We start from the raw sequence: 27,773 nt of genomic DNA on the forward strand, positions 1-27,773 counted from the left end.
CAGTGTCTGTTTCAAACACTGATTCAAAACAGTGTCTGTTTCAAACACTGATTCAAAACAGTGTCTGTTTCAAACACTGATTCAAAACAGTGTCTGTTTCAAACACTGATTCAAAACAGTGTCTGTTTCAAACACTGATTGAAAATGGTGACTGTTTCAAACACTGATTGAGAACAGTGCCCTTTTCAAACACTAATTCAAAACAGTGACTGTTTCAAACACTGATTCAAAACCGTGTCTGTTTCAAACACTGATTCAAAACCGTGTCTGTTTCAAACACTGATTGAGAACAGTGCCCGTTTCAAACAGTGATTGAGAACAGTACCCGTTTCAAACACAGGTTGAGAACGGTGTCCGTTTAAAACACTGATTTAAAACAGTGTCTGTTTCAAACATTAATTCAAAGCAGTGTCCGTTTCGAATACTGATTGAAAACTGCGTCTGTTTCAAACACTGATTCAAAAGTTCAAAACAGTGTCTGTTACAAACTCTGATTGAAACCGTGTCTGCTTCAAACACTGATTCAAAAGAGCATCTGTTTCACACGCTGATTGAAAACAGTGTCTGTTTCAAACACTGATTGAAAACAGTGTCTGTTTCAAACATTGATTCAAAACAGTGTCTGTATCAAACACTGATTCAAAACAGTGTCTGTATCAAACATGGGTTCTAATTTGGGTCTCAAAACACCCACTGATGGAAAACAGTGCCTGCTTCAAACACTGATTGAAAACAATGTCTGTTTCAAACACTGGTTCAAAACGTGTCTATTTCAAACCCAGGTTCTTACTTTGGTCTGAAAACACTCAAATGGTGTCTTGTCCATCCCTAACTCCTTGGGTCTGATAACACCCACTGATTCAAAACTGTGTCTATTTCAAACCCAGGTCCCCACTTGTGTCTGAAAACTCCCAAACGGTGTCTGGTCCAACCCCAGGTCCTTACTTGGGTCTGAAAACACCACCAGATTCAAAATGGTGTCTTTTTCAAATCCAGGTCCTTACTTGGGAACCTCTGGAGGTGTCCGCCTCCGATTTGAACGGGACCGCGATTTTTGGAAAGAGCATGTTCTAAAACCCCCAAATCCAAATTTTCAGCTGCCCAAGTTCATTTTTCGATTTTTTGGGATTTTTTGAAAATCCAAAATTGACTATTTCGGTGATTTATGTTTTTTAAAAAAAAGTACGTACTTGATCAGAAAAAATGTTCAAAATAAATCCTAAAACTGATATTAACCCCCCAAAATCGAAATTTCGCCATTTCCAGCCATTCTGGAGCCTCCGCCGATATTTTACAATTTCTCCAGAATTTTGAATTTGCTCCAGAAGGCATGAATATGAAGTTGAGCAGCTAAAAAAGGTTGTGTGTTATACTCGATCACTTTAACGAGTTTATCCACATTTGAGTCGATTTTGAGAGGGACGCCTCAAGAGTGGTTTTTTGACCATCTATTTTCAAAACTGGTCAAAAAACCGCTCTTGAGGTGTCCCTTCCGAAACCAACTCAAATGTGGATAAACTTGTTAAACAGATCGAGTATAACACACAACTCGATTTTTAGCTGCCCAACTTCATATTCACGCCTTCTGGAGCAAATTCAAAATTCTTGTAAAATAGCGGTGGTGGCTTCACAATGGCTGGGAATGGCGAAATTTGGATTTTGGGGGGTTAATATCAGTCTTAGGATTTATTTTGAACTTTTTTTCTGATCAAGTAGGTACGTACTTTTTTTAAAAAAAAAGCATAAATCACCAAAATAGTCAATTTTGGATTTTCAAAAATTCGCCAAAAATCTAAAAATGAACTTGGACAGCTGAAAATTTGGATTTGGGGGTTTTAGAACATGCTCTTTCCAAAAATCGCGGTCCCGTTCAAATCGGAGGCGGATACCTTAAGAAGTTCCCTTGTTAGGTCTGAAAACACCCACTGATTCAAAACAGTGTCTATTCCAAACGCGGGTCCTTACTTGGGTCCGAAAACACCCACTGATTCAAAAACGGTGTCTGTTTCAAACCCAGGTCCTCACTTAATAAAATTTCATAAGGTACACCGCTCGAGATACGATACTATTCGGAGTAACGTTTCTTACTTGAATTCACTTTCTGTGCAGTTTCTCAGAGGACAATTCATTTCGTCGGAATGATCACCGCAATCGTTCTCCAAATCGCATTTCCAACGTCCCGGAATACACCTGATTTAAAAAAAACACAATATTAATACTACGTGGCACGATATTCAACCCAGATTTTCATAAAAACTCCTCAAATTCATACTTGTTATTAGCACATTTGAAATAAGTAGGATCGCAAGTACGATGCGAACAACTAGCCGGCTCATCTTCACCATTAGGGCAATCTTTATCACCGTCGCAAACCCAAGCCTGCATAATACATCTACCGCTCGAGCACCTTTGCTGGTTCGAAGCACAAGTGCTCACCTCACAGTCAGCTTCGTCGCTCCCATCTTCGCAATCTTTATCTCCATCGCAAGCGTGAACCGAAGGAATACATTTATTCGATTTGACGCATTTGAACTGTAACATTATAAATCGTTCAATCATCACTATCCATTTCATTTATCAACATAGTAAGCATCGAAATACGCACTTCGTTAACTTTACATTCCGTGGGGCAATTTTGCTCATCTTCTCCGCCAGCGCAATCGAGATTACCGTCGCATTTCAACGAATTGAGAATACAGAACGCCGGTTGCGTCCCATTAGCTGCACATTTGAAGTGAGTATCCATACAAGTGAACGTATCGCAGTCTTTTTCATCGGAGTTATCCCCGCAATCGTTTTTACCATTGCAGATGGCCGCTGGATGCGTACAGTTGTAATTAGCGCACTGGAATTGGCCAGGGAAACATTTGAATTCCGGACAGTCTTTCGGCTCGTCCCAACCGTCTCCGCAATCATCCTATAAAATAGCATATCAACTGTTAGAATCGTTCGATTTCAAAAAATACTCAAATCAAGATCAATTTATACCTGATTATCGCATCTCCACCACATCGGTATACATTTGTAGGTATTAGGACACACGAAATGCGAACTCGAACAATTTGCTTTACACGATACTCCATCCGAATCCAATACAAAATTATCAGGACATGCGCAAACATGGCCTCCTTCGGGTTTAATCAGGCAAAGAGCTTTACATCCTCCGTTATTTTTACACGTGTTGTTTTGCACTGAAAAAAACACTCGTTTTGATAAAATTTTCCAAAAAAAAAATTACAAAAACCAAACTTTTTTTTTTCTAAAAATACCTGAAGGTTGTTTGAATGGATGAAATACTCGGATATCCATCGGTCTATAATTAACGTGGGTAACCGATTTGCAATCTTTGCCGTGATATTTATTACACCTTTCTACCGTCTGTGATTCCCAATCCGTCCAAAAAACGTAATCTTCGAATACCGCCAAAGCAAAGATATGATGCAAATTCACCGAAGGATCAGTACCTGAAAAAATATAAAATACAATCGTAATTAATTCACATACAAAAATGTCACACGAGTTACTAAGTAAAAGAGCATCTCAAAAAAAAATTACTTCGACTGATCACAGTTTGTTGATTTTTGCCATCGAAATCAGCCACAGCGATGTAATCGAGTTTAGCATCACCCCAGAATATTTCACGAGTTTCGTAACTAATGGTGAGAGCATTCGGCCAGCCTAAGGAATCGTTGATCAAAACTCGTACTCCGGTTCCATCCATCGCAGCTTTACCAATATACGGTTGATTACCCCAATCGGTCCAAAACATATATCTGCGAAAGAAAATTCATCCAAATGATTAAATTCAAACCCAACAAGGGGTACGATTAGCTTACGAAATAAAAAAAAAATTATACTAACCCTCTGGTGGGATCGAGGACAATAGATCTGGGTTCTTGTAATAAATTTTTATCGTTGATCAGTACCTTTTTGAACCTGCCATCTAGTCTGGATACTTCGATGGTATCGTGACCTTTATCACACCAGTATAAATTTTTCGCGATCCAATCAACGGCCAGACCATCCGGGTTGAGTAAATTCGATCCATGAAGAGTCTGTAAGAAAATTTCATAATTGATGAAATAAAATATATTCACATAAAGTACGTACTTACAAGTTGTTAAATTATATTTACTTGGAAAGTGGTATTTTGCGGGCACTGTCGACGAATAGTTTTCAAACTTTTCGATACTTCGGACCAATATAAACAGCCACTTTCGTAATCGTAATCCAATCCTACGGCGTTGGTTAAATTATGAACTTCGATGGTGGAATTACCATTCATTTCGATTCTTCTTATAAAGTGTTTATTTGTCAGTAATAAAGAAGGTGGTTGTTCAGCTGTAAAAAAAAACAACAATGAAAATCAGAATAGAATTCCTTCAAAGTTTTACGTAATTTTTTTTTTTTTTTGAAGAGGAATAAAGAGCTTACTTTTCAATTTACACGAATGTTTATCTTCTAACAAGACGTAGCCCTTGTCGCAGTAGCATTTATAAGATCCTCGCTCGTTGACGCAAATTTGACTGCAAGGTCTGCTTTTGCATTCGTTAACATCGATACAAATATGAGGTATTGACGGATGGACTTGATATCCGGTATTGCAGGCGCATTCGAAACCGATTTTCTTATCGATGCAGGTGTGTTGGCAGTGAGAAACGGCCAAAGAGCATTCGTTGATGTCTGGAAAATTCAAATTAATTAATTTCCTTAAAATTCGTAAATTTTTAACTTACAAAAAAAATAAAATAAATAAATGAAACAAAAAACTGAATGACACTGCTGGATCTAAGGAGAAAGAATTACGCGGTCGAAGGTCTCAGATGGGTCCATTTTGGAAATTGTGACTTTTATTCCCCCCCCCCCCCCCCCCGAAAAAACTTTACCATCACAAATTGAGTCATCACTCCAAATGACCATTTCGTCGAATAAATTTTTCTTGAACGTTAATTTTCTGACTTTGCCACTGAATTTTCAAATTCGATTTCCCGGATTAATAATTTACTTCAAGAATTTTGACGAAACAATTTTTTTTTACATATGTACATTTTTACAAAAAAAAAGAATTTTTTGCAATTTTGGCTTCTAGAAAATTGAGTAGGTAGGTACGTTTTAGTATATTAAAGAAAACTTCTTTTTTTTTTTTGCAATTTTGACAAAAAAAAAACAGATTTTTTGCAAAGAAAGCTAAGAAAAATTTCGAACAATGTTGTCTAAAAATAAATTTTATTCTGCAATTATGGCAAAAAACAGTGACTTTTTGGAAATTTTGAAGAAAAACATTTTTTTTGGAAATTTTGACACCACAGAACTCTTTCTACAGTTTTCAAAGTAGAATTTTTCACAATTTTGACAAAAAAATATTATATTTTCAGGTGGTATGATAAAAACTCCCTTTTTTTTGGCAATTTTCAAAAAAAAAAAAAATTGGAAATGTTGACACCACAGAACTCTTTCTACAGTTTTCAAAGTAGAATTTTTCACAATTTTGGCAAAAAAAATAAATTTTCAGGTGGTATGATACAAACCCCTTTTTTGGCAATTTTGAAAAAAAAATGTTGAAACGAAAAAAATTTACAAAAAATTAAAATTTTCAACAATTTTGCCCAAACTACCCAAAACATAAAACTTACGGGAAATCTTGTCAAAATAAAGTTTTTTTTCATTAGCAATTTTGACAAAAACAAGGCCTGGCAATTTTTTTTTTCAAAGGGAATTTTGGTCTGTTTTTATATTTTTACAAAAAGTCCAATTTTTTGTCAATTTTGATCAAAAATTAATTTTTTGGTGGAATTGCGACAACAAAGCAAAGCTTCCTAGAAATTTGAGCGTTTCCTGCGATTTTTTCAATTTTGATAAAACAATTGGTTTTTTGGTAATTTTGAGAAAAAATTGGTCATTTTTACGGTACTTGCAAAGAAGTTGGATTTTCTGCAAATTTGACTCAAAAATGTAATATTTTTTCGTAATTTTGATAAAAATTGATGAAAAAATTTTGCGATAAAAAAGCAAAACTTTATAAAAATTTTGGACAAAAAAAGGGTTTATTCCTCAATTTTGGCAAAAAAATTTTATGACAATTTTGATTTTAAAAACCTGTTTTTTTTCGCAATTATTTAAAAAATAAATTCACAATTTTTTGGAAAAAGCTGAGTTTTTTGCAATTTTGGCAAAGAAAAAGTAAGATTTTTCGGCAACTTTGATAAAACATTTTGTATTTTATTGTAATATTGACGGTGAAAGCAGGTTTTCGGCGACATAAATGCAAGATTTAGGGAATTTTAAACCAAAAAAAGGGTGTTTTTTTCAATTTTTGACAATTTTAATCTTAAAAAGCCGAGTTTTTTGAGAATTTTGACTAAAAGTGGGCCCTTCTTTGCAATTTTTGGGGATCAAAAAAACAAGACTTTCTGAACATTTCGACCAAAAAGAATGTATCTACACTGATTTTTTTTAGCATTTTGACACCTCAACAGATTTTTCGGGGGGAAAAAACGTCACTTTTTGGACAAGTTTGACCAAAAACAGGTTCTCATTTTTTTTTTAAACGACCTTTTTGTAAATTTTGACACCAAAAACAGATTTTTTTGCTACCTCATTTTATAAAATTTTGATATTTTTGAAGAAATGGAATTTGCAAAAAATAAATTTAGCAATTGAAATTTTTTCCAGTGCTGCATTTTTAAACACATTTTTTTCATTCAATTTTTAAATTCTCCTGCCAGTTAGAAAAGGAACAAAACAGGCTGAGAAAATATCACACAAAATTTCTCAAAAAAAAAATAATATCACGATTTTAAAAAATCTTACTGCATTTATATTCGTCACTGAGATCTCCACAATCATCTTTTCCGTTACAAACTAGGGATTCATTGATACATTTCTGGTTCTGGCACAAGAACATTTCGCTGGTACATTGTTGCGTATGATTTTCTGCAAATATTTCGCATACAAACGATTAAATTAAACAAAAACTTGGAATTTCATACATTCTGAAGAAAAAAAATCTCACTTTCGCAAAGAGAATTATTAATATTTTCATCGGAATTATCGCCGCAGTCGTCTTTTCCGTCGCAAGTGACGCTCAAATGAACGCATTTTCCATTATTACACAAGAAATTAGGCGATTCGCAAATTCTACAGCTCGGTGGTTCGTCCGAATTATCTCCACAGTCGTTATCACCGTCGCAATAATACTCCTGTAATTCGATTCGTCGTCGTAAAATCCATATTTATATAAAAGTACCGATCCCTTACAACTACATAATGTACATTGTATACTTCTTACATTGAAAATACACTTCTTATTCAAACACATGAATTTATCCGGCGAACACTTCTCGTTCCAGTACGGTATACAATCTTGTTCAATTGATTCGTCGGATCGATCATGGCAATCGAATTCTTTATCGCAGACCCAAGACCAAGGTATACATCTTCCGGTAGAATTACACTTGAATTCGGTATCCAGACACGTTCTAGCTTCGCAATTCTTTTCGTCAGATCCATCCGAACAATCTGCGATACTGTCACATTGCCACGTTCTCAAAATACATCCTTCTTTATTCTCACACGAGAAATGATCGCTGTTACAAGTGAAAGCTGAAAACATTCGGTATAGTAAAATGAGCATTTACGAATAGGAATTTAAACATTTTCAGCTTAAATAGTTGAACAATAAAAGTGTACTTACTGCAATTCATCTCGTCCGAAGATAACGAAGTTTCGGTAACATTATCTCCGCAATCGTTATCTCGATCACAGACCCAATTTTGAGGTATGCATCGAGAATTTTTACACTTGAATTTATCAGGACCGCAAGAAAATGTCGAATTGGCGCCTGAAATTGAAATTTAATACGTGAAAATGATTTTTCAAATATTGATCCCAGTGTTTTATGGAGTATAATTGTGATTGCATCCCCTCCCCCCACCACAATCCGATCCTTGATTTTGCTTTCCAACATAGGACTCACACGAAAATCGAAAGAGCACACAAAAATTCATCACCAACCAAATTTCAAGTGCTTATTTCGATATTTGGTTAATTTTTGAAAATTGAATTAAACCAAAAATGAGAAAAAAAATCAAAATTTTACCACATTGACCTAGAAAGCTGAAATTTGGGATATATCCCAGTTTCGACCTGTCAAATCGATTGGAAATTGTTTCAAACCGTTTTGAGCAATTCTGGAGCCTCCAGCAGATTTTCGAAACTTGAAATTTCCACAACATTTCATCAAATGAAGTTGGAAATCCGAAATTTACTATCAAGTAAATTGCTGACGAGTTAGGTCATTTTAGAGCCTCCAGCAACTGTTTGAAAATTCTTGGAGCCTCCAGTATATTTTTGAAACTTGAAATTTCCACAACATTTCATCAAATGCAGTTGGAAATCCGAAATTTATCCTGCAAACTAATTTTAATATGCTTTGAAGTTGACTACAGGTAAATTTCAAGTCGTTTTGGAGTCTCCAGCTACTTTTCGGAAATTACTGGAGCCTCCAGCAAATTTTTCAACGATCCAAATTTCTATGAAATTTTACCAAACAGAGCTGGAAATCCGAAATTCACTGTATTTTGTTGAAATTTCAAGTTTCAAAAATTTACTGGAAGCTCCAGTAATTTCCAAAAAGTTGCTAGGGCTCCAAAACGACTTGATAGCGTGTTAAAATTGGAGTCCAGGGTGAATTCTGGATTTCCAACTCTGTTTGGTCAAATTTTATGAAAATTTTGACCGTTGAAAAATCTGATGGAGGCTTCTTCACAAATTTCCAAAAATTCGCTGGAGGCTCCAAAATGACTTGAAATCTACCAACAGTCGACTTCATAGCGTATTAAAATTATTTTACGGAATGAATTTTGGCTTTCCAACTGCATTCGATGAAATGTTGTGGAAATTTCAACTTTCAAAAATCGACTGGAGGTTCCAAGAATTTTCAAAAATTCTCGGAGGATCTAAAATGAATTAAACTTGCCAGCAGTCGACTTAATAGCGTGTTTAAGTTGAAGTGCAACGCGAATTTCAGATTTTCAACTTCATTCGATGTAATTTTGTGGAAATTTCAAGTTTCAAAAATCTGCTGGAGGCTCCAGAATTGCTCAAAACGGCTTGAAACTATTTCCAATCGATTTGGCAGGTCGAAAATAGGATATAAGTTAAATTTCAGCTTTCTAGGACAATCTGGTAAAATTTTGATTTTTTTCTCAAATTTGATTTTCAAAAATTCAGCAAAAATCAAAAAATGTACTCCAGCACTTATAATTTTGACTGGTGATATATTTTTGCATGCACTTTCGATCTGGCTTTGTCCAGTTCAGAAAATTTTGTGCGAGTCCTATGTCGGAAAGCAAAATCAGCGATTTCGGCTGCCCTGTCAAGTGTCAATCAAAATGGCCGCCATTTTGTTATTTGAATCAACTTTTTTTCAGCAAGCTTGCTTTAAAATGTTCCTGAGGATGTCTCCTTTACGAAAAAAGTAGTCCCGGAGAAACGTCAGGATCAGGAAGGGGGAGGGTGCAATTACTCCATATTTATATTCCACACGCCGGATCAAACGAATTTACCTTCTCTGTCGCAATTAACTTCGTCGCTATTATCACCACAGTCGTTATCTCCGTCGCAAAGCCACTGCTGATGAATACAGATGGACGTTGTATTACACGGTATTCCTTTTCCAACTGGTAACTTGCTACAATTGATGGCTACAGAGATGAAATACAACATGAATACTCGGATCGTATTTGAGAATTTGAAATGAATAATAAATCAAGCTCGAGCATGCTTACGGCAGTTATTTTCATCCGAGTAATCCATACAATCTCTATCTCCATTACACCGTAATGGGTTCGGTATACATTCGCCGCTACCGCATCTGAATTCGTATTCTTTGCAAGGGCAATCTAATTCATCCGATTCGTCCATACAATCAGAGAACGAATTGCATCTGAGGTTATTTTTAAGGCAACGGTTATGATCACAGGCAAAAAATCCTTGACGACATTTTCTTTTACCTGAAATATAAATTTTGATTTAGACGCAAAATTAAAATTTTTTCAACATTTTAAAATGCTAAAAATTACTTACTGCAATAAATCGGATCTTCGTCGGATTTATCGATACAGTGCGAAACTCCATCGCAGGTTACTTCGTAAGGAATGCATTGTTTCTCGGAACGGCAGGTAAATTGATCGTCGGCACATTTAGGGCTAGATAGACTGCTGCTACCGCAACGATAACCATCTTCTAAGAGCCTTCTGCCTTCTCTACATTTACATACGACCGATCCGGTTACATCTGTTTGACAGATATCTTCGCAACCGCCGTTCAAAAAGTGGCATTTATTAGCATCGCCTGGAACATAAAATTACTCAGATTACAAGTTGAACCACATCGGAGAGAAATTTCATAAACATTTATATAAATCTATTTACAAGAACGTGATGAATTCGATACAGCGATAATACCCATCGGTCTGGAGGCTGATCGAAGCTTGATGGCGTTTTCTCCGGTATATTTATCGCATCTCATCACCGACTGCATTACCCAATCCGTCCAAAATAGGTAATCTCCGAATATAGCCAAACCAAAGGTATGAGGTGGGGCTGCATTAGGGATTATCTACCAAAAAAAAAAAACAAACACCACATTTATTAATACGCAGTTTTGAATTACAATACTCACGATAGGAACTGAATTCTTCGACTTACCACTCTTTTAGAACCATCGTATTCGCAATGTTCGATTTTATCCATTCTGGCATCAGCCCAGTATAATTTTTTAGCAGCGTGATCCAAGATGATGGCATTAGGCATGATTATATCGGAGGTAATGATCGATTCGACATTGTAACCGTTGGCGAACGAACGTTGTATACAGGGTTTTTCACTGTTCCAATTCGTCCAGTAGACTTTCCTGTGAATTGGATTTTTTTTACAAGAAATTATATCACAAATTGAACGGAAATCATTATAAAAAACAATAAAAAATTTCGGTCTATTATTTGCACTTACATTTCGCAACTATCAATATCAATTCCACGAGGTTTATCCTGAGTGCTGAGTCGAACCACGATTTCAGGTTTGGTCGAATTTCCATACGGTTTGAACTTATTGATAGTCGCGTTACTATTACAAGTCCAAAATAGCCATTTTTCACTCGGCTCGAAAACTATTCCTTCCACTAATCCGACACCTGTACAAAAAAACAACAAGAAAATTAACATTAATTTCAAAACTTTAATTCAAAAATTGTTGTCCAAAGTCCAAACTAGAAAAAGTGCTCTGGAAACTGAAAACAGAGGGCATGAGGGGGGAGGAGGAGGGAGAAAGTAGGCATTTCGTAGGGATACGTTGGACATGAGAGAAAATAAGTATTTCAAATTTTTGAGTCGAAACAGTAGCGAACTGGAACCTCAAAATAACCTTATACCAAAGTTGTCTGAGGGTAAAGGGGAGGGGGGGGGGGTAATCATTATTTTTAAAACCCGGCTTGCGACCCATCAAAATAAGTTAAAATTTCGCGAGAACAACGAAATTGCTAGTGGTTTTCTATTTTGAACACTTACAAAAAAATTTGGACTCAAAATTTCACCAAAAATGAAAAAAAATTAACAATCAACACGCAACCTAACCAAGTAGGTTGAAATTTCACGAGAAAAATGAAAATGCCAGTGATTTTCTTTCTTGACCACTTCTAAAAAATCTTGAGCCCCAAAATATCATCAAAATCATCATGTGACCTATCAAAGAAAGTTGAAATTTCACGAGAAAAACGAAAATGCCACAGAATTTCTTTTTTGACCACTTCTAAAAAATCTAGAGCCACAAAATTTCATCAGATATGAAAAAAAAAAAGAAATGAAAAATCATCATGTGACTTATCAAAAGAAGTTGAAATTTTTTGACCAAAAACAAATTCTTGTGCTTTTTTTTGACCTCTTACAAAAAATTTTGGGTAAAAAATTCCATCATTTTTTTTTTTTAAATGTAAAATCGTCATGTGACCAATCAATGTAGGTTTACATTTCTTGAAAAAAGAAAAAATCCAATGATTTCTACTTTAAAAAAATTTGGAGCTCAAAAATTCATCAAACTCGAAAAAAAACGAAAAATTGCCATACAACCGATCACTCCATAAGTTGAAATTTTTCGAGAGAAATGAAACTGCCAGTTCTTTTTTGACCACTTTCTAAAAAATTTGGCCTCAAAATTTTATCAAATTTGGAAAAAATTGAAAAATTAACAATACAAGTGACCTAACCATGGTAGATTGAAATTTCACGAAAATGAAGAAAGTGCCCGTGGTTTTATTTTTTGACCACTTCCAAAAAATTTTGGAACCAGAATTTCGTCAAAAAAACCAATTTCAGTGACTTTTTTGACCTCTTACGAAAAATTCCATTTTCGAAAAACTAATTTAAAATCGTCATGTAACCTATCAAAGTAGGTTAAAATTTCTTGAAAAAAAACGAAAATTTCTGTGATTTTCTTTTTTGACCACTTTTGAAAATATTGGAGTCCAAAATTTCATCGAATTTGAAAAAAAAAATTGAAAAACCTACACGCAACGTAGACCTACTTGGAATGAGGGTTAAAATTTTATGAAAAAAAACATTGATTTTATTTTTAGCACAGTTACAAAAGGATTTGGGCTGATATGTTCATTCATAAATGATAAAAAAAATTGGTAAATTGGTTTTTTTTTCAAAGATGACATTTTGAGCCCAATTTTCTTAAAAGTAGTCAAAAATAAAATTACTGGCAATTTTTGTTTTTCTCGTGAATTTTCAACTTCATATGTTGATTTTTCAAATTTTTTTTTCAAATTTGATGAGATTTTAGGCCCTCAACATATTTTCAAAAATGACCAAAAAAATAAATCACTAGCATATTTCATTTCTCTCAAAAAATTTTAGCTCAAGTAGGTATATTGATAGACAGTAAGACAAATTTTTTCAGATTTGGTGAAGTTTTGAGCAAAAAATCTTTCGTAGTAAGTGATCGAAAAAAAATTGATGGTGATTTTTTTATTATCATTTTATTTTCAAATGTGAAGAAATTCCGACCACAAAATTTTTTTGAAAATACCAGAGAGTCGAAAATGTAAACCACTAGCATTTTCATTTCTCTCGGAAAATTTTAAGACAATTTTTTATTTTTTGTTTTTTTTAATTTGATGACATTTTGAGCTCAGAATTTTTTTGTAAAAATCACTGGAATTTTTGTTTTTTTTTTCAAGAAATTTTACCCTACATTAATAAGTTGCCTGTTGATCTATCAATTTTTTTCAAAGATAAAATTTTAAGCCCTAATTTTCTTGGAAAAAAGTTTTCGAATTTTTTTTCAAATTTTTGATAAAATTTTGAGCCCAAAAATTTTTGCAAGTGTCCAAAAAAGAAATCAGTTGAATTTTTGTTCTGCTCGATAAATATTAGCTTTCGTTGATTGGTCACATGATAATTTATTTTCTCAAATTTGATGAAATTTTGGACCCAAATTTTTTTAGAAACTGTAAAAAAAGAAAATCACTAGAATTTTCGTTGTTCTCTAGAAATTTCAACTTATTTTGATAGGTCGCAATACGACTTTTCAAAAATCGCAGGCAACAACTTTTATTACGAAGTACGAAATACCAATTCTCTTTTTCCCCTCAAAATTACCCACTCAATGAACACTTTTTCATATATGTATGTACTTGGACTCTAGACTTTGGGTAAATGGCTCATAACGTTGGAAACTTACGATCAGCAATGATACGATGACTGGAACCATTGAAGTAGACAGAATTAATCGTACTCCTCTGTATATCCGAATAAAATAACAATGATCGAGAATAGTCGTAAGTTAATCCAATTGTATTCAACATATTAGTTTTAGACGAAATGATCGCGTACGGAGGATTCATGTCTTCGGTATCGGTGATGTGAATACTGTCGATATGCGTGATTCCAGAATACATGAGGAATGTATCGTAGGCTGAAATGAAATACGCAGCATAATAATTCACGATTCCAGATCTAATTTTTTTAAGGTAGATTTTCAAAAAAATTCATTCACAAGGTAACTCACGTTTACACGATTTTCCATCCGAATCGACGACCGAATACGTACAATTGCAAATCGCTTTCGTGCCATCGAACAAACACAATTCGCTGCAGCCTCCGTTATCTATGGCGCAAGGATTCGAGCCTTTTTGACGTTTTTCCGAAAATATAACGATGTCACGTAACGAATCACCGACTCCGTTGATGATATCTTGATAATCCGATACATTTTTCAAAGATGCTACTTTCAAGCTGCCGTGATTATGTAATCTAAACACATAAAAAGAGATTATAAATTATCAAAAGACTTTTACGACAGGTAAATTTAGCTAATTTAGGGTAAAAATATCCAAACGTAACTTACACATCGATCCAGTATAAGCTTTTATTATAAACGACTAAACCAGCTGGAGTGATTCGCGATTCTCTAAGCATTAGTTTCTTATCACTACCGTCGTATCTGACTCCATAAATACTATTCGTCTCGCACCAATACAGCATTTGATTCTAAAATCGATTCGGATTATAAATCACCATCTAAATAACTAATTATTACCTTCGACTCTTCATCATACATACTTCGTAATCTAATGTTATATCGTTGATATTGGATTTCGTCTCATTGACAACGATTTGTTTATTAGTACCGCTCAGAGTAGCTTTTCTGATACGTTTAACGTCACCGCCTTCATTCCAAAACATCAGTCCATGGATAGGATCAACGGCAATGAAAATAGGCTTATCGTTGTTCGTGTAAACCAATACTTTTCTGTGGGTGCCATTCAATCGACTAACTTCGATTACGTGAAGTCGTGGATCAGTCCAGTAAATATTACCGGCTATCCAGTCGACCGCGATGCCTGAAAATCACCAGTCGAAATTAGAGAATATTCTGCAATTCGTATCGTCGATAATTTCGATTTCGAGGTGTCTTACCAGCCAACCAATCTGTTTGGGTGGTATCGTGGTTGGGTAAACCGATAATAGTCTCACGTTGTGACCCGTCTCTTTTGATACGAGTAATAGTACCATGGTCGCTGTCAGCCCAATACAAATAATCTTCCTCTGCGCGGAAAAAAGTGATTAGAAAATCGTACAAATTGAGTAATAATCCGTTATCGATCAATAAAACTAACTGGCATGGAAATCCACACTGGAAGCCATCGAAATATGCGAAATCGGAGCAAGAATATTTTCCGTCTGGTTTACAGTTGAATTCATGGTGATGCCTTTGATTTCCCAGTGAATCGAATACAAGATGAATTCTTTAATACCTGTTGAAATGAAATAGTATTTTAAATATTTGTTCGTCAAAATGAGCCTCGTTTTGGTCGTTTTAATGAAAGACAACGTTTTTTTTCTAAAATAACTCAAGTCTCGCTTTTTACCCAAAATTGTTTTTTTTTGCCAGAAATTGCAAAAATTGACTGTCAGGAATTGTCAAAATGTATCTTTTTTTTGTTTATAGTTTCCAAGAACCTTTTTGCAAAAATTTTAAAAAATTCTCCTTGTTTGAAATTTGTCAATGATTCTCGTATTTCAGCAAAATTGCAAAGCCTTGCTTTTTTCTTTGTTTGTTTTTTGTTTTTTTTTTTGAAAACATGTAAATTTTCTAAAACAATTTTTTCAAAAGAAAAATGAAATGGTCAGATTTGAAGTTTTCTCGAGAACGTAGAAACAACATGGAAAAAACCCAAAAAGCTCTGAAAAAAATTTTTTAAACAAAAAAAACCGATTAAAACAGGACTTTGTTTAAAACACGACGTTTGTCGTAATTCAACACACGTTTTTTTTTTTACCAACCTGCCTTTTTAGCAGAAGTTTTCAAAAATTACAAAAAAGTAATTTCTTCACCATGTCACAAATGAACTCGCTGTTTTGACAAAATTGTAAAAAAAATGATTCTTTTGCCGATGATTTCCCAAAATTGTCAGATTCTTGCTTTTTGGCAAAAATTTTTCATCTTTAGCAAATTTGCCAAGAGTTCTTGTTTTTGATTTTTTTCAAATTTTTTTCGCAAGTCTCGCTTTTTTGCCAAAAATCTACCAAACAATGTCCTTTTTCTGAAATTATTGATGTCTTGCTTTTTTCCCAAAAATTATGTTTTTTTGGCCCGAAATTACGAACATTCTCACTTGATTGCCAAAAATTGTCAATTCGTAGAATTTTTACAAGCCCAAAGTACGATAATGCGAACACAGCAGCAGTGTAATTCAAGTTCGCAATACGTTACGAACCTGCAAACAAGGTATGGTAGTATTCGTAGGTTCGCAAGTTGCGACACTACGAACCTGTACATGAAGCGTTCGCAGGTTCGCAAATTAGCGAGTGAAAATTTTTACAAGCCCAAAGTACGATAATGCGAACACAGCAACAGTGTAATTTAAGTTCGCAAGTTACGAACTTGCGAACGAGGTATGGTAGTATTCGTAGGTTCGCAAGTTGCGACACTACGAACCTGTATATGAAGCGTTCTCAGGTTCGCAAATTGGTGAATGAAAATTTTTACGAGTCCAAAGTACGATAATGCGAACACAGCAACAGTGTAATTTCAAGTTCGCAAGTTACGAACCTGCGAACGAGGGTTAGTACTATTCGTAGGTTTGCAAGTTGCGACACTACAAACTTCAGACTGTATTTTTTGCCCCAAAAAATCTGTTTTAGGTGTCAAAATTGCCAAAAAAATCTATGTGCTTTCTTTTAGGTCAAAATTTTCAGAAAGGGCTCATTTTTTGTAAAAATTCCCAAAAAACTCTACTTTTTGTATCGAAATTTCCAAAAAATCTCGTTAGTTATTTTTTGTCAAAATAGAAGAGTGTTAAAATTGAGGAGTTCCATGAAAAAGAGGCCTTAGTCAATTTTTTTTTGGTTTTACAATTCTGAATAATATATTTTCTAATTTTTTTTATTTTTATCAATTCCACCATATTCAGTGATATTGAAGTATTCTGTGAAAAAAAATAGACCAAGGCCCCTTCTCCATAAAGCTCATGAATCAAAATGACCAAAAAATTTTGCTTTTTGGAAAAAATTGCGAGAAATGCCTGATTTTTTAAATTAAAATTTCCTAAAAGTTTCGTTTTGTCAAAATTGCAAAATGAACCTCTTTTAAGTCAAAATTCTCAGAAAGTCATGCTTTTTTATCGCAAAAAGTCTGTTTTCTTTTGTGTCAAATAAAAATTACCAAAAAATCCTGCGTACCTTTTTTAGCCAAATTTGCAAAAAATCTTATTTTTCTTTGCAAATACATACAAGTACAGTAAAAAGGACCCATTTTTCTCAAAATTGCCATAACAAATCTATTGTTTACTCAAAATTGTCAAAAGGTTATGTTTTTCGCCAAAATCGCGGGAACCCCTGTTTTTGGGGTCAAGATTTCTAGGAAGTTGTATTGGGGACTTGGGACTCCAAGTTACCCACCTACGTTGGGAACTTTATGCCCAGGTATATGCTACACTGAGCTTTCTATATGGTTGATACCTTGCGCATAACTGACCAATAAACCATTGCACGATACATTGTATGTACATACGGGATATTGGGGTTGTCTCACTCTCACCTGTGGAGTTACTACATAAGGGGTCAGCCTGTCAAGTTCCCAAATCACGGGTCCCCATAAGGAACAGTATGGCTGGTTTGGGTACCCTGGGTGGGCAAAGTAGTAAGTAATTCCCCCCAACATTGGCGCCCAACGTGGGGCGCCAATGTTGGTGGAATTAATACTTTGCCCATCGAGGGTCCCCATAAGGAACAGTAGGGCCGGCTTGGATAGTGGGTACCCTGGGTGGGCAAAGTAGCGACCCCCCCCCCCAACAAAGTCTTGCTTTAATGTCGCAAAAAATCTGATGTTTTTGTCAAATTTTCAAAAAAATCAAAACAGTCAGAAAATCTTACTTTTTTTTGCTAAAATTGAAAATGGTAAAAACTATAAAAATAGACCTATGTTTTTTTTCTAAATGGCAAAAAATTCTGTTCTTTTTTGTTTTTTTTTTTTAATAAAAATTGCACAAATTTGTTTTAGTCAAACTTTCAAAAAAAAAAAAAAAAAAAACTTTTTTTGGTCACTATTTCCAGAAAGCCTAGCTTTTTTGACACACAAAATTCTTTTTTTATGGTCAAAATTGCCAAAAAAAAAAACAGTTTATTTTTATCAAACTTAAAAAAAAAATACCCAAAAATGTGAAAAAATCCTACATTTTTTAAAAACCTATAAAAAAGACCTCTGTTGTGTCAAAATTTCTAAAAACAATTTAGATGAAATTACCAAAAAATCTTGTTTTTTCGGCTAAAATTGCTGGAAAAAATTTTTTTGACCTCAATTTCTAGGAACTCTTGCTTTTTTGTCGCAAAAATCAAAATACCAAATCGTAGTCGTACCTACCTAGAGACTTTATTTGCCAAATGCCAAAATTGCAATAAATCTCATTTTTTTGTAAAAATTATTGCAAAAAACCTTGTTTCGTCAAAACTGGCAAAAAAGCTTGGTTTTTTGTCAAATTTGCTAAAAAAGTTGAACTTTTTTCCCAAAATTCCAAAAAGACCGGTTTTTTTCTGGACATAATTCATCTGAAAATCTTACTTTGTTTGCCAAAAATGCAAAAAAAATCATACTTTTTCAAAATTTCAGAGAAGAATTTTTTTATATCAATACTATCTAAAAGTTTTGTTTTGTTACTAAAAAACAAAAAACTAGTAGAAATTCTTACATTTCGAATTGAGTTTTTAGGAAAATTTAATTCAGGGAATGGAATGGTCATTTGGGGAATATTAATTTGGGAAATCGAATTCGAGAATTCAGTACAAAAGTCAGGAGAATATAACGTTGGAGAAAAATTTATTCGAAGAATTGGTCACTGAAAAACGTGATGACCCAATTTTCGATATTAAAGCACCCAACGAGGGGGAGGGGGGAATAAAAATCACAATTTCTGAAATCTGCCCTTCTGAGGCGTTCAACCACTTATTAAACTTCCACTTACCAATACACTTAGTAGAATCTTTGGGATCGGTGTGATATCCTATGCTGCATTTGCACACTCTGGTGTTGGGCGAAACTGGTAAACATAAATGCGAACAGTTTCCTCGATTTTTAGCGCAAGCATTCGTTCCTCGTTGTTTAGCCGGATCGTATACGATCATCGAATTCACCCCACCTAATAAAATTACTCCATTAAAAAAATTCTTCAATATTCAAATACCTACGTGAGAATGAAAAAAACACAATTTTTTCGAAAACTTACTAGTATTAGTTCTAAATATCGTATTATTCGATCCGTTGATTTTATTCGCCACATGAATACTGGAATCTGAATCAGCGTAGAAAATGGAATCTAAATGTATCGTGATAGCGATCGGATCACTTTGCTCCATTTGCAGAAGGATATTTTGTATTTTATGGGTTTGTAGATTTATGTACTGTACGACGTGGGATTCTTTATTTATCCAATACAACGAGTTGGTCAATTCGTCGACGGTTAGACCTGAAACGAGGTATTTTAGAGGTTAAATTTATACCAGTTGGTTTAAAAAAACGCGTAGATAGATGAAGAGACTCACAGGAAGGCTCGTTGAGATGATCGTTGACTTTTTTCGATGTCAGTGTTATACGTTGTTGGCCACTCGTATCGCTGGAAATAATACTGTGAGATCCTTCTTCCTCGGTGACGGTCCAAAATAGGCGGCCTGCTGTTGGTTGAATGGCCAATGATTTGATATTGGTGATCTGACGAAAAAAACGTAATTTTTAAAGATGAAGTAAGTTTAGTATTTGAAATGAGTTTTATAAAATTCGATTTTAACGCACCTTTTCATTATTATTCGCATTTTGATTGGAAAAAATAACAGTGAAAAATTCTCCTTTCAGGTTACAAGCGATAATTCGAGACTCCTCATCGTTGGTTGAAATGAAAAGATTTTTCGAAATCCAATCCACAGCCAAGCCACTCGGATTATTTACTCCTATCACCAAGACACGATTACTCGTAATTAATCGAGGAAATAATCAATTTTCAAACAGTAGCAGACTTGGACTTCGTTAAATACCAACCTGTATCAATAATACTCTCAACACTTCCTCCAATAATCGGCGTTCTTTTCACTTCTTTAACATGAGAATCGATCCAATACACGTATTTGGAAGATGCATCGAAATCCAACTCAGTTGGGTTAAAAACATTCGGAACCGTTATCGCCGGAACAGTATAATAATACGGTTGAACTAAATCAGCTCCTCTGATCTCATTCGGACGAGAATACAATAAAAATATTTCATTTTCTGTCGATTTAAATCGCAAATTAGAAACAAACACAGCGTGACTCGGATCGAAATAGAAATCTCAATTTACCTTTGCACGTTCGATTATCGGATGTTAAAATCATGATATGAGGACAAGCGCATTTATAAGTTCCATTGATGCTTAATAAACACAAATGAGAACAGTTTCCGTTATTCACACCGCAGGGATTATTCAGAGTTCTTGGCTGTCGACTGGGATGCATGATTTTCACGTCGAACAGCTGCATCGATGTTCGTTGGATGACTGATAGATCCGAAGCGTTCCATTTATTCGCTCTGATTACAGCATTTGATCGCCAATCGGTCCAATAGATGTGGTTCTCGAATAACGTAATGGCGAACGGATGATCAAGCAAGTCGTGTTCTTTGATTAGTTCTTTGATATCGTTACCGTCGTAATCGACGGTGAATATTGCGTGTAACCTGTAAAATTTAATTAAATTAGTATCAGAATTGGACTTTCTTTGCAGAAAAACCCTGCCATCCTCTATGAATCTTCAGAAAATCAAATCCATCCAGGAGGATAAAATCCTAAATTATTAATTTCTCATTCATTTTTCTCTCGCCAATTAAATCAAAATGCGCAAAAATTTGCCAATAATTAATTTTTCCAAGAGAATTTTTCAAAATTTCAAATTTTTGAGTGCTCCCTTTCTGTGTAAAAAAATAATTATTTAATACCTTGCATCCACCCAATACACTCTTTTCAGCTGATAATCGAGCGTCAATCCATTCGGCCAAGCTCCATCGGTTAAATCATCAATTCGAACTATTATCGATCGATAATCTCCAGACATACTGCAACGTTCAATTCGAGGCGCCTTGTTTCCCCAATCGGTCCAAAACAGCCAACTAAACGAAAAAAAAAAATTCATTCAGAATCCTTTCTGCAAACGAAAGGTTCACCATCGCATCGTCGAATTAATTTACCCGTATCTGGGATCTAGAGCGATTGCTCGAGGATTTTCAAGGTCGGATGCGACTAGAGTTCTTCTGAAACTGCCATTGACTCGGGCAACTTCAATCTGATCCATATTACTTTCCACCCAGTATAAATTCTGTCCCATCCAATCCACTGCTAATCCTTCAGCTGTCGCCAATCCGGATTTTACTATTTCTTCGATATCGGTTAAAACTGTAAAAACGTCAAATAATATGAATTAGATTTTATTTTTCCCAAATTACAACAATTACCTAATACTCAGAGGCGGATTTCACACACGGTACCAGGACCTCCATGAATAATGGTCCCTTTAAATGATTAGGTGTGTTTGATTTTTTTTTATCTATGAAGTACCTATTGTAGAAGCAGATCATTGAAAAATATTTTTTGGAAAAATTGCACAAAAGGTCCAGTTTTTGGGTCATTCCCAAAAAAGATTTTTTTGGCCAAAACTGTGAAGAACTCCTGCTTTACCAAAATTTCCACAAGAAGTTTGCTGTCAGAAAATGATTGGTTTTTTTTTATCAAAACTGCCTCCACCAACATTGCAGAAAAACTTCCCTTTTTGGTCAAAATTTCAGAACGTATCGCTTCTGTGTTTCAAAAGATCTGTTGTAGGTGTCAAAATTGACAAAAAAATCAGTGTAGATACCTTACTTTCTTTTCAGTCAAAATTTTCAGAAAGATTTATTGTCCCTTCCCCTCAAAAAAATGACCGATTCTTTTTCATCAAAATTGACAATAAATTTCGTTCTTTAATGGCCGAAATTGCAGAAAGACCAGATTTTTTTTGGCCGAACCTAACTTTCCAAAAAGTCTTGTACTTTTGCCAAAATTGCAAAAAAAAACACTGTTTCACCAAAATCTCCAAGAACAATCTGCTTGCTGCCAAAATTAGCAAAATGACTTGTTCTTTTTTAAAAAAATTGCCATGTCTAGTTTTTTTTCACCAAAATTGTAGAAAAACATTTTTTGGTCAAAATTTTCAGACTGTATCGCTTTTTTAGCACAAAAAATTTGTTTCAGGTGTAAAAATTTCCAAAAAAATCAATGTGCTTTCTTTTTTACCAAAATTTTCCAAAAGTCTTACTCTGTTGTCCCAAAGAAAAATCTGTTTTTTGGGTCAAATTTGGTCAAAATTTCCAAGCCACTCTGCTTTTTCTATTGACATTTTCAAAAAGGTGTATTTAGTTGTTCTTTGCCAAAATAGAAAAAACAAACATTTTTCTAGTAAAAATTCCTTGAGACTTTCAGTGTCAAAGTTGCAAAAAAAAAAATGTTTTATCAAAATTACCAAAAAATTTTGCTTTTTGGCAAAATTGCGAAAAGTCTCTACTTTTTTGTCATAATTGTAAACTCATTTCCTTTTTTGCAAAATTCCGAAAAATTCCTGTTTTTTTAAATACTTGAATAAAATTGCCAAAATGTTTCCTTTCGTCAAAATTGCAAAATAAACTCTTTTTGAGCCAAAATTCTCAGAAGGTCAAAGAAGAAAATTTCATTTTTAGTTAAAATTCCTCTGTCACTAAAAAAAGACGTTTTTTGGTCATAATTACAAATATGGCCAATTCATTTGCCAAAATTCCCCAAGAAATCCTAATTTTAAAATCAAAATAATTGCCAAAAAGTCTTGTTTTTCGCTAAAATTGAAAAAAAACTTTTTTTGCTCAAAATTTGCTGAACTGAATGTGCATTCTTGTTGTCAAAAAATCTGCTTTCTGTGTCAAAATTGCCAAAAAAAATACAACCAAATCGTTCATCAAAATGAAAATACCAAAAAAATTTTTTTTTCAAAATAACAGCAAAAAATCCTACTTTTTTTTGTAGAAGTTGTAGAACAACTTTTTATGAAAAATTGCAAACAAATTGGTTTATTTTTAAAAAATAGCCAGAAAGTTTTTTTTGCCAAAATTACAGAAAAAATATTTTTTTTGCCGAAATTTCCAGGGAGTTTTGATTTGCAATCGCAAACACTCAGTTTTTTTGTCGTCAAATTGCAAATAGGAATCTGTTTTTATCAAAATTACTAAAAAAAACACCTACTTCTTTTTACCCAAGTTGCCAAAAATTTCTACTTCTTTGCAAGTACAGTAAAAAAGACCCATTTTTTAAACAAAAATAGCTTTTAAAAGAACCCTATTGTTTTACCAAAATTTTCAAAATGTTGTTTTTAGCCAAAATTGTGGGAAACCCTCCTTTGAAACCCTCTTTTTTGAGTCAAAATTTCCAGATGGTCATGTTTTGTTATTCCAAAAATCTGCTCTTTTAGCCAGAAAAATTTCAGTTTTTTTCATAATAAAGATTGTCAGATTTTTTTTTTGAATTGATTAAAAGAAACGTTTTAGGTGTAATTTTCTGAAATTTTCCCTATTTTGTCTCATAAAAACCTAGTTTTTTTCCTTCAAAATTGCTAAAAAAAAATTTTTGGTCCAAATTTTCTGAAATACTTGTTTTTTGCCCCATTTCTTTTTCTATCAAAATTTCAAAAAAATGAGTTTTCTAATAAACCACTAAAAAAATGTCACCTTTTAGGCAAAAATAGTGAAAAATTCTACTGTTTTGTAAAAACTGTAAAAAAGATCTCTGTTTTGTCAACATTGCCAAAAAGTCTTGTTTTTTGCCAAAATTGCAGAAAAAAATAAGTTTTCATCAAAATACTCGAACTAAAAGGAAACCCATCAGCTGTATTTTCCAAAAGCCAAAATGGCAAAAAATTCAGTTTTTTTGTAAAAATTATGAATTTTAAAAAAAAAAAACTTATTTTGCCAAAATTGTCGAAGGAGCTTGAATTTTGGTCAAATTTGTTTAAAAATCTCAACTTTTTTTTCAAAAATCCCAAAACGACATGTTTTTTTTTCTTGTCAAAATCCACAAAGCAGATTCACTTTTTGTTAGCCAAAAATTGCTAAAAAAAAAAAATTCGGGAAAATGATCGTTCGGGGAATATTAATTGTAATTCCGGAAATCATATTCGAGAATTCAGTAGGAAAGTCAGGAAAATAACGTTCGAGAAAAATTGATTCGACAAAATGGTCATTCGGAGCAATTACCCAATTTTTGATATTAAAGCACCGAGGATTGGGGGAGGGGGGAAATAAAAATCGTCATTGAAATGGACTCTGCTGAGGCGTTTAGATGTCAAGTGTTAATATCGTGTAATAATTAACTCACTGTCATCTTCTAAAGTTCCTCTAAAAATTTTATCGTCGACTACATCGGTCCAAAACAGCGTATACGTGTTGTTAAAATAGAGGAAATCCAAAGCGATGGTATTCTTCAACCCTAATGTCATCGAAGTCGAACTCAAAGTATGTAAATTAATACTACGAAGTTCGTGTCGAATACTGAAGATGATTTTAGGAGTGCTCTTATCTGAAAAAACAAACAATTGACATTAAAATCCTTTCACTTTATTAATCTGAAAATTCAGATCTTTGTTTACTTACCGATCGATTTACACGAAAAATGATCGTTTTGAATTTCGTAATTGTCGAAACACTGGCATTTATGGGAATGTTTTCCACTTTTCACGCATTTCTGCGAACAAGTGCCCCACATATCGCATCTATGATTAGTATTACAAGTAACGTTGTCACTTTGTAAATACATGGTGGCCGGGCATAGGCAAAGGAATCCCTCCGGAGCATTACTACAGGTATGCGAGCATTCGGTCATGTATTCGCAAGGATCATCATCTATGTAAACACGAATAAGGTGGAATTAATGAAATGAGAACGGATTTTTTCAAAGCTACAATCGAAGATTCTCTTTACCGCATCTTCCAAATTCATCGGATTTATCGTCGCAATCCATCTGATTATCGCATAATTGCTCCGGTACGATACATTTGGTTCCATTATCGCAATAACGATTCGGATATTCGCAAGTAGTGGGTAATTTGTATTCGGTAGTTTCTTCGGTTGTGTCAATTTCTACGTTAAAAAAATGTTTAAATAAATCAAAAGTGATATCGAATGAAGTAATTCTAATTCTAAAGATGAAAAACTCGTTCAGGTACCTTTGAATAAACAATCAAATTCGTCGGTTCCGTCGCTACAATCTTTATTTCCGTCGCATATTTTACTCCTCGATACGCAGCTCAAATCAGGAAAACAATAAACCTAGAAAAATGTTTGAAAATTACGACATCTGTTCGTGAAATCGTGAATGATACTTTGAAGAGATCGTTTCACTTACTTCGTCATTTTTGCATAATTTCGTACAAGAATTTTCATCTGAAGAACAACTTTCGTCGGCGTAATCGCAATCGTGACAATCATTTTTACCATTGCAAACCTGTTCTAATGAAATACATAATCCATTCCGACACGCGAATTCATTCGGTAAGCATCTTTTCAACGCTGTAAAAATATCGATTAATTAATGAATCCGGCAAGAGAAATGTTCGATAGACGAAAATACGAGATCTTACTGCAATTCTGCGTTTCATCGGAACGATCATCGTCGCCGCAATCGTTCTCGCCGTCGCAAACCCAAGTAGAAGGAATACACCGACGACTTTTCGTGCAGCGGAATTGCTTTTTGGAACATTCGTGTAAGGGGCAATTCTGACTGTCTTCGTCGCTCTTATCGTTGCAGTCCGGTTCACCGTCGCAGATCCAGTACTTTGAAATACAACGCATTCCATCGCAGGCGAATTCATCTTCGCGACAAGTCTTGCCTTCTGTGGAGGGGTTTAATGAATTTAGTTTTTCGCGAATCGCGACGTGTTGGACAGAAATGAGGGTTTTATTTACCGCAAATGCCTCCTTGAGTTGGACTTTCATCTGATCCATCGCTGCAATCTTTATGACCGTCGCAAATCAACTTCATCGCGATACACTGATCTGCGTTGACACATTTGAAGCTTCCTGAGAAATTTAAAAAAATGTACATTTTTAGATACGAATATTTTCTAGGTTATACAAGGTCCAGGAAAATTAGCCGAAAAAGGGGTTCATTGGTATAAAGCTGAATAATTTTGGTATACTGGTGCATTTTTAATGAGCTAAACACGGATCTAATGTGTCCCTGGTGAGCGTTCTCCCCTATTATGGATCCAAGCTCCTCAAATTCGGTTTTTGGCCCTTTTTTGCCCTCAAATATTGGCCTCCACTTTGGTGTACACCTGCCCCCTCCCCCCCCCCGGAATGATTTTTTTGGCCATATCTCATCTAATTTCATTGGTATGGAAAAATTACGTAAATTCATATAGTTGTTTAAATATAAAATTTCTCGTAAATGAGCTGAACAAGTCCTAATTTTTTGCCCAAAATCCAAGTTTTTTGTCAAAATTTCAAGAAAGTTGGTATGGAAGATTCTAGAAAATCCTGATTTTTTTAGGATTTTAAAAATAAAGTCCTGATTTTTGCCAGAAATTTGAAAAAGTTTCCATCTAACCAGAGATTTTTTTAAATCATAATTTTATGGCAGAAAAAATCCTGATTTTTGTCAAAGTTTCAAAAAAATTCTTGGTTTTTGCAAGATTTAAAAAAATTTTGATTTTTTTTAGGATTTTAAAAAAGTTTTAATTTTTGCCAAAAATTCGAAAAAGTTTCCATTTTTTAACCAGAGATTTTTAAAAGAAAAAAAAGTCCTAATTTTTTCCCCAAAATCATGATTCTTGTCAAAATTTCAAAAAAAAACTTGGTTTTTGGAAGATTTAAAGAAAATCTTAATTTTTTTAGAATTACAATAAAGTTCTGATTTTTTCCAAAAATTTGAAAATTTTCCATTTTTTAACTTGATGATTTTCATTAAACAAAAAATCCTGATTTTATGCCAGAAATTGAAAAAATAAGTCCTAATTTGTTGTTGAGTTTTCAAAAAAGTCAAGATTTTTTGCCAGAGTCAAGAAAGTCCCGATTGTTTTTTAGGATTTCAAAAGAGAAAGTTCGAAAAAAAATCCGTATTTTTGTCCGGAATGCGAAAAAGTTCCCATTTTTTAACCAGAGCCAGAGATTTAAAAAAAATCCTGATTTTATGCCAGAAATTGAAAAAAAAAGTCCTAATTTTAGTCGAGTTTTCAAAAAAGTCACGTTTTCATGCCAGAAATTTAAGAGCCCCAGTTTTTTTGCCAGAGCCAAGAAGTCCTGATTGTTTTTAAGGATTTCAAAGAAGACATGATTTTTGTCAGAAATTGAGAAACTCTTGATTGTTCAGCCAGATTTTGAAAAAAATCCTGATTTTTTTCAGAAATGCGAAGTTTCTAACCAGAGATTTTATGAAGTCCTGATTTTTTGCTAGAAATGATAAGAGCTCTGATTGCAGCCAAGAAACAATTCTTTTTTAATCCCAGCTTTTGCCAGAAATTTGAAAAATTTTTGCTTTTTAAGCCAAAACTTGTAAAAAGTCTTGATTTGTTGACAAATTTTTTTAAAAAATTCGAATTTTTGTCAGAAATTTGAAGAAGTGCCGATTTTTTAACCATAGTTTGAGAAAAATCCTCATTTTTTTATTTACAGAAATTCAAAAAAGTCTCGATTCTGAAA

At 34.0% G+C, this 27,773-nt stretch overlaps 1 protein-coding gene across 1 annotated transcript in view; it reads right to left on the bottom strand.

Moving 5' to 3' along the window:
• Positions 1-27,773, bottom strand: part of LRP1 (LDL receptor protein 1) — a 52,655-nt gene that overhangs the window by 14,381 nt on the left and 10,501 nt on the right. Inside the window, exons 15-54 of the mRNA XM_065370074.1 lie at positions 26,040-26,153; positions 25,715-25,966; positions 25,480-25,643; positions 25,301-25,403; positions 25,056-25,214; positions 24,729-24,977; positions 24,454-24,654; positions 21,270-21,474; positions 21,021-21,191; positions 20,389-20,762; positions 20,091-20,318; positions 19,848-20,002; positions 19,601-19,766; positions 19,285-19,524; positions 19,024-19,197; positions 15,181-15,318; positions 14,981-15,109; positions 14,624-14,904; positions 14,409-14,551; positions 14,070-14,314; positions 13,743-13,976; positions 11,013-11,193; positions 10,710-10,914; positions 10,434-10,620; positions 10,087-10,353; positions 9,789-10,013; positions 9,567-9,704; positions 7,694-7,840; positions 7,289-7,602; positions 7,013-7,199; positions 6,811-6,933; positions 4,435-4,683; positions 4,136-4,341; positions 3,862-4,055; positions 3,556-3,773; positions 3,270-3,464; positions 2,989-3,191; positions 2,606-2,917; positions 2,273-2,532; positions 2,089-2,190 (exon numbers count right to left, since the gene is read on the bottom strand). Coding sequence (XP_065226146.1) covers positions 2,089-2,190; positions 2,273-2,532; positions 2,606-2,917; positions 2,989-3,191; positions 3,270-3,464; positions 3,556-3,773; positions 3,862-4,055; positions 4,136-4,341; positions 4,435-4,683; positions 6,811-6,933; positions 7,013-7,199; positions 7,289-7,602; positions 7,694-7,840; positions 9,567-9,704; positions 9,789-10,013; positions 10,087-10,353; positions 10,434-10,620; positions 10,710-10,914; positions 11,013-11,193; positions 13,743-13,976; positions 14,070-14,314; positions 14,409-14,551; positions 14,624-14,904; positions 14,981-15,109; positions 15,181-15,318; positions 19,024-19,197; positions 19,285-19,524; positions 19,601-19,766; positions 19,848-20,002; positions 20,091-20,318; positions 20,389-20,762; positions 21,021-21,191; positions 21,270-21,474; positions 24,454-24,654; positions 24,729-24,977; positions 25,056-25,214; positions 25,301-25,403; positions 25,480-25,643; positions 25,715-25,966; positions 26,040-26,153 — 8,038 coding nt within the window. The remainder of the gene's footprint in view (positions 1-2,088; positions 2,191-2,272; positions 2,533-2,605; positions 2,918-2,988; positions 3,192-3,269; positions 3,465-3,555; positions 3,774-3,861; positions 4,056-4,135; positions 4,342-4,434; positions 4,684-6,810; positions 6,934-7,012; positions 7,200-7,288; positions 7,603-7,693; positions 7,841-9,566; positions 9,705-9,788; positions 10,014-10,086; positions 10,354-10,433; positions 10,621-10,709; positions 10,915-11,012; positions 11,194-13,742; positions 13,977-14,069; positions 14,315-14,408; positions 14,552-14,623; positions 14,905-14,980; positions 15,110-15,180; positions 15,319-19,023; positions 19,198-19,284; positions 19,525-19,600; positions 19,767-19,847; positions 20,003-20,090; positions 20,319-20,388; positions 20,763-21,020; positions 21,192-21,269; positions 21,475-24,453; positions 24,655-24,728; positions 24,978-25,055; positions 25,215-25,300; positions 25,404-25,479; positions 25,644-25,714; positions 25,967-26,039; positions 26,154-27,773) is intronic.

The sequence above is a fragment of the Planococcus citri genome, chromosome 1 (genome assembly GCF_950023065.1).
Source record: "Planococcus citri chromosome 1, ihPlaCitr1.1, whole genome shotgun sequence".
In the NCBI taxonomy this organism is placed as follows: Eukaryota; Metazoa; Arthropoda; class Insecta; order Hemiptera; family Pseudococcidae; genus Planococcus; species Planococcus citri.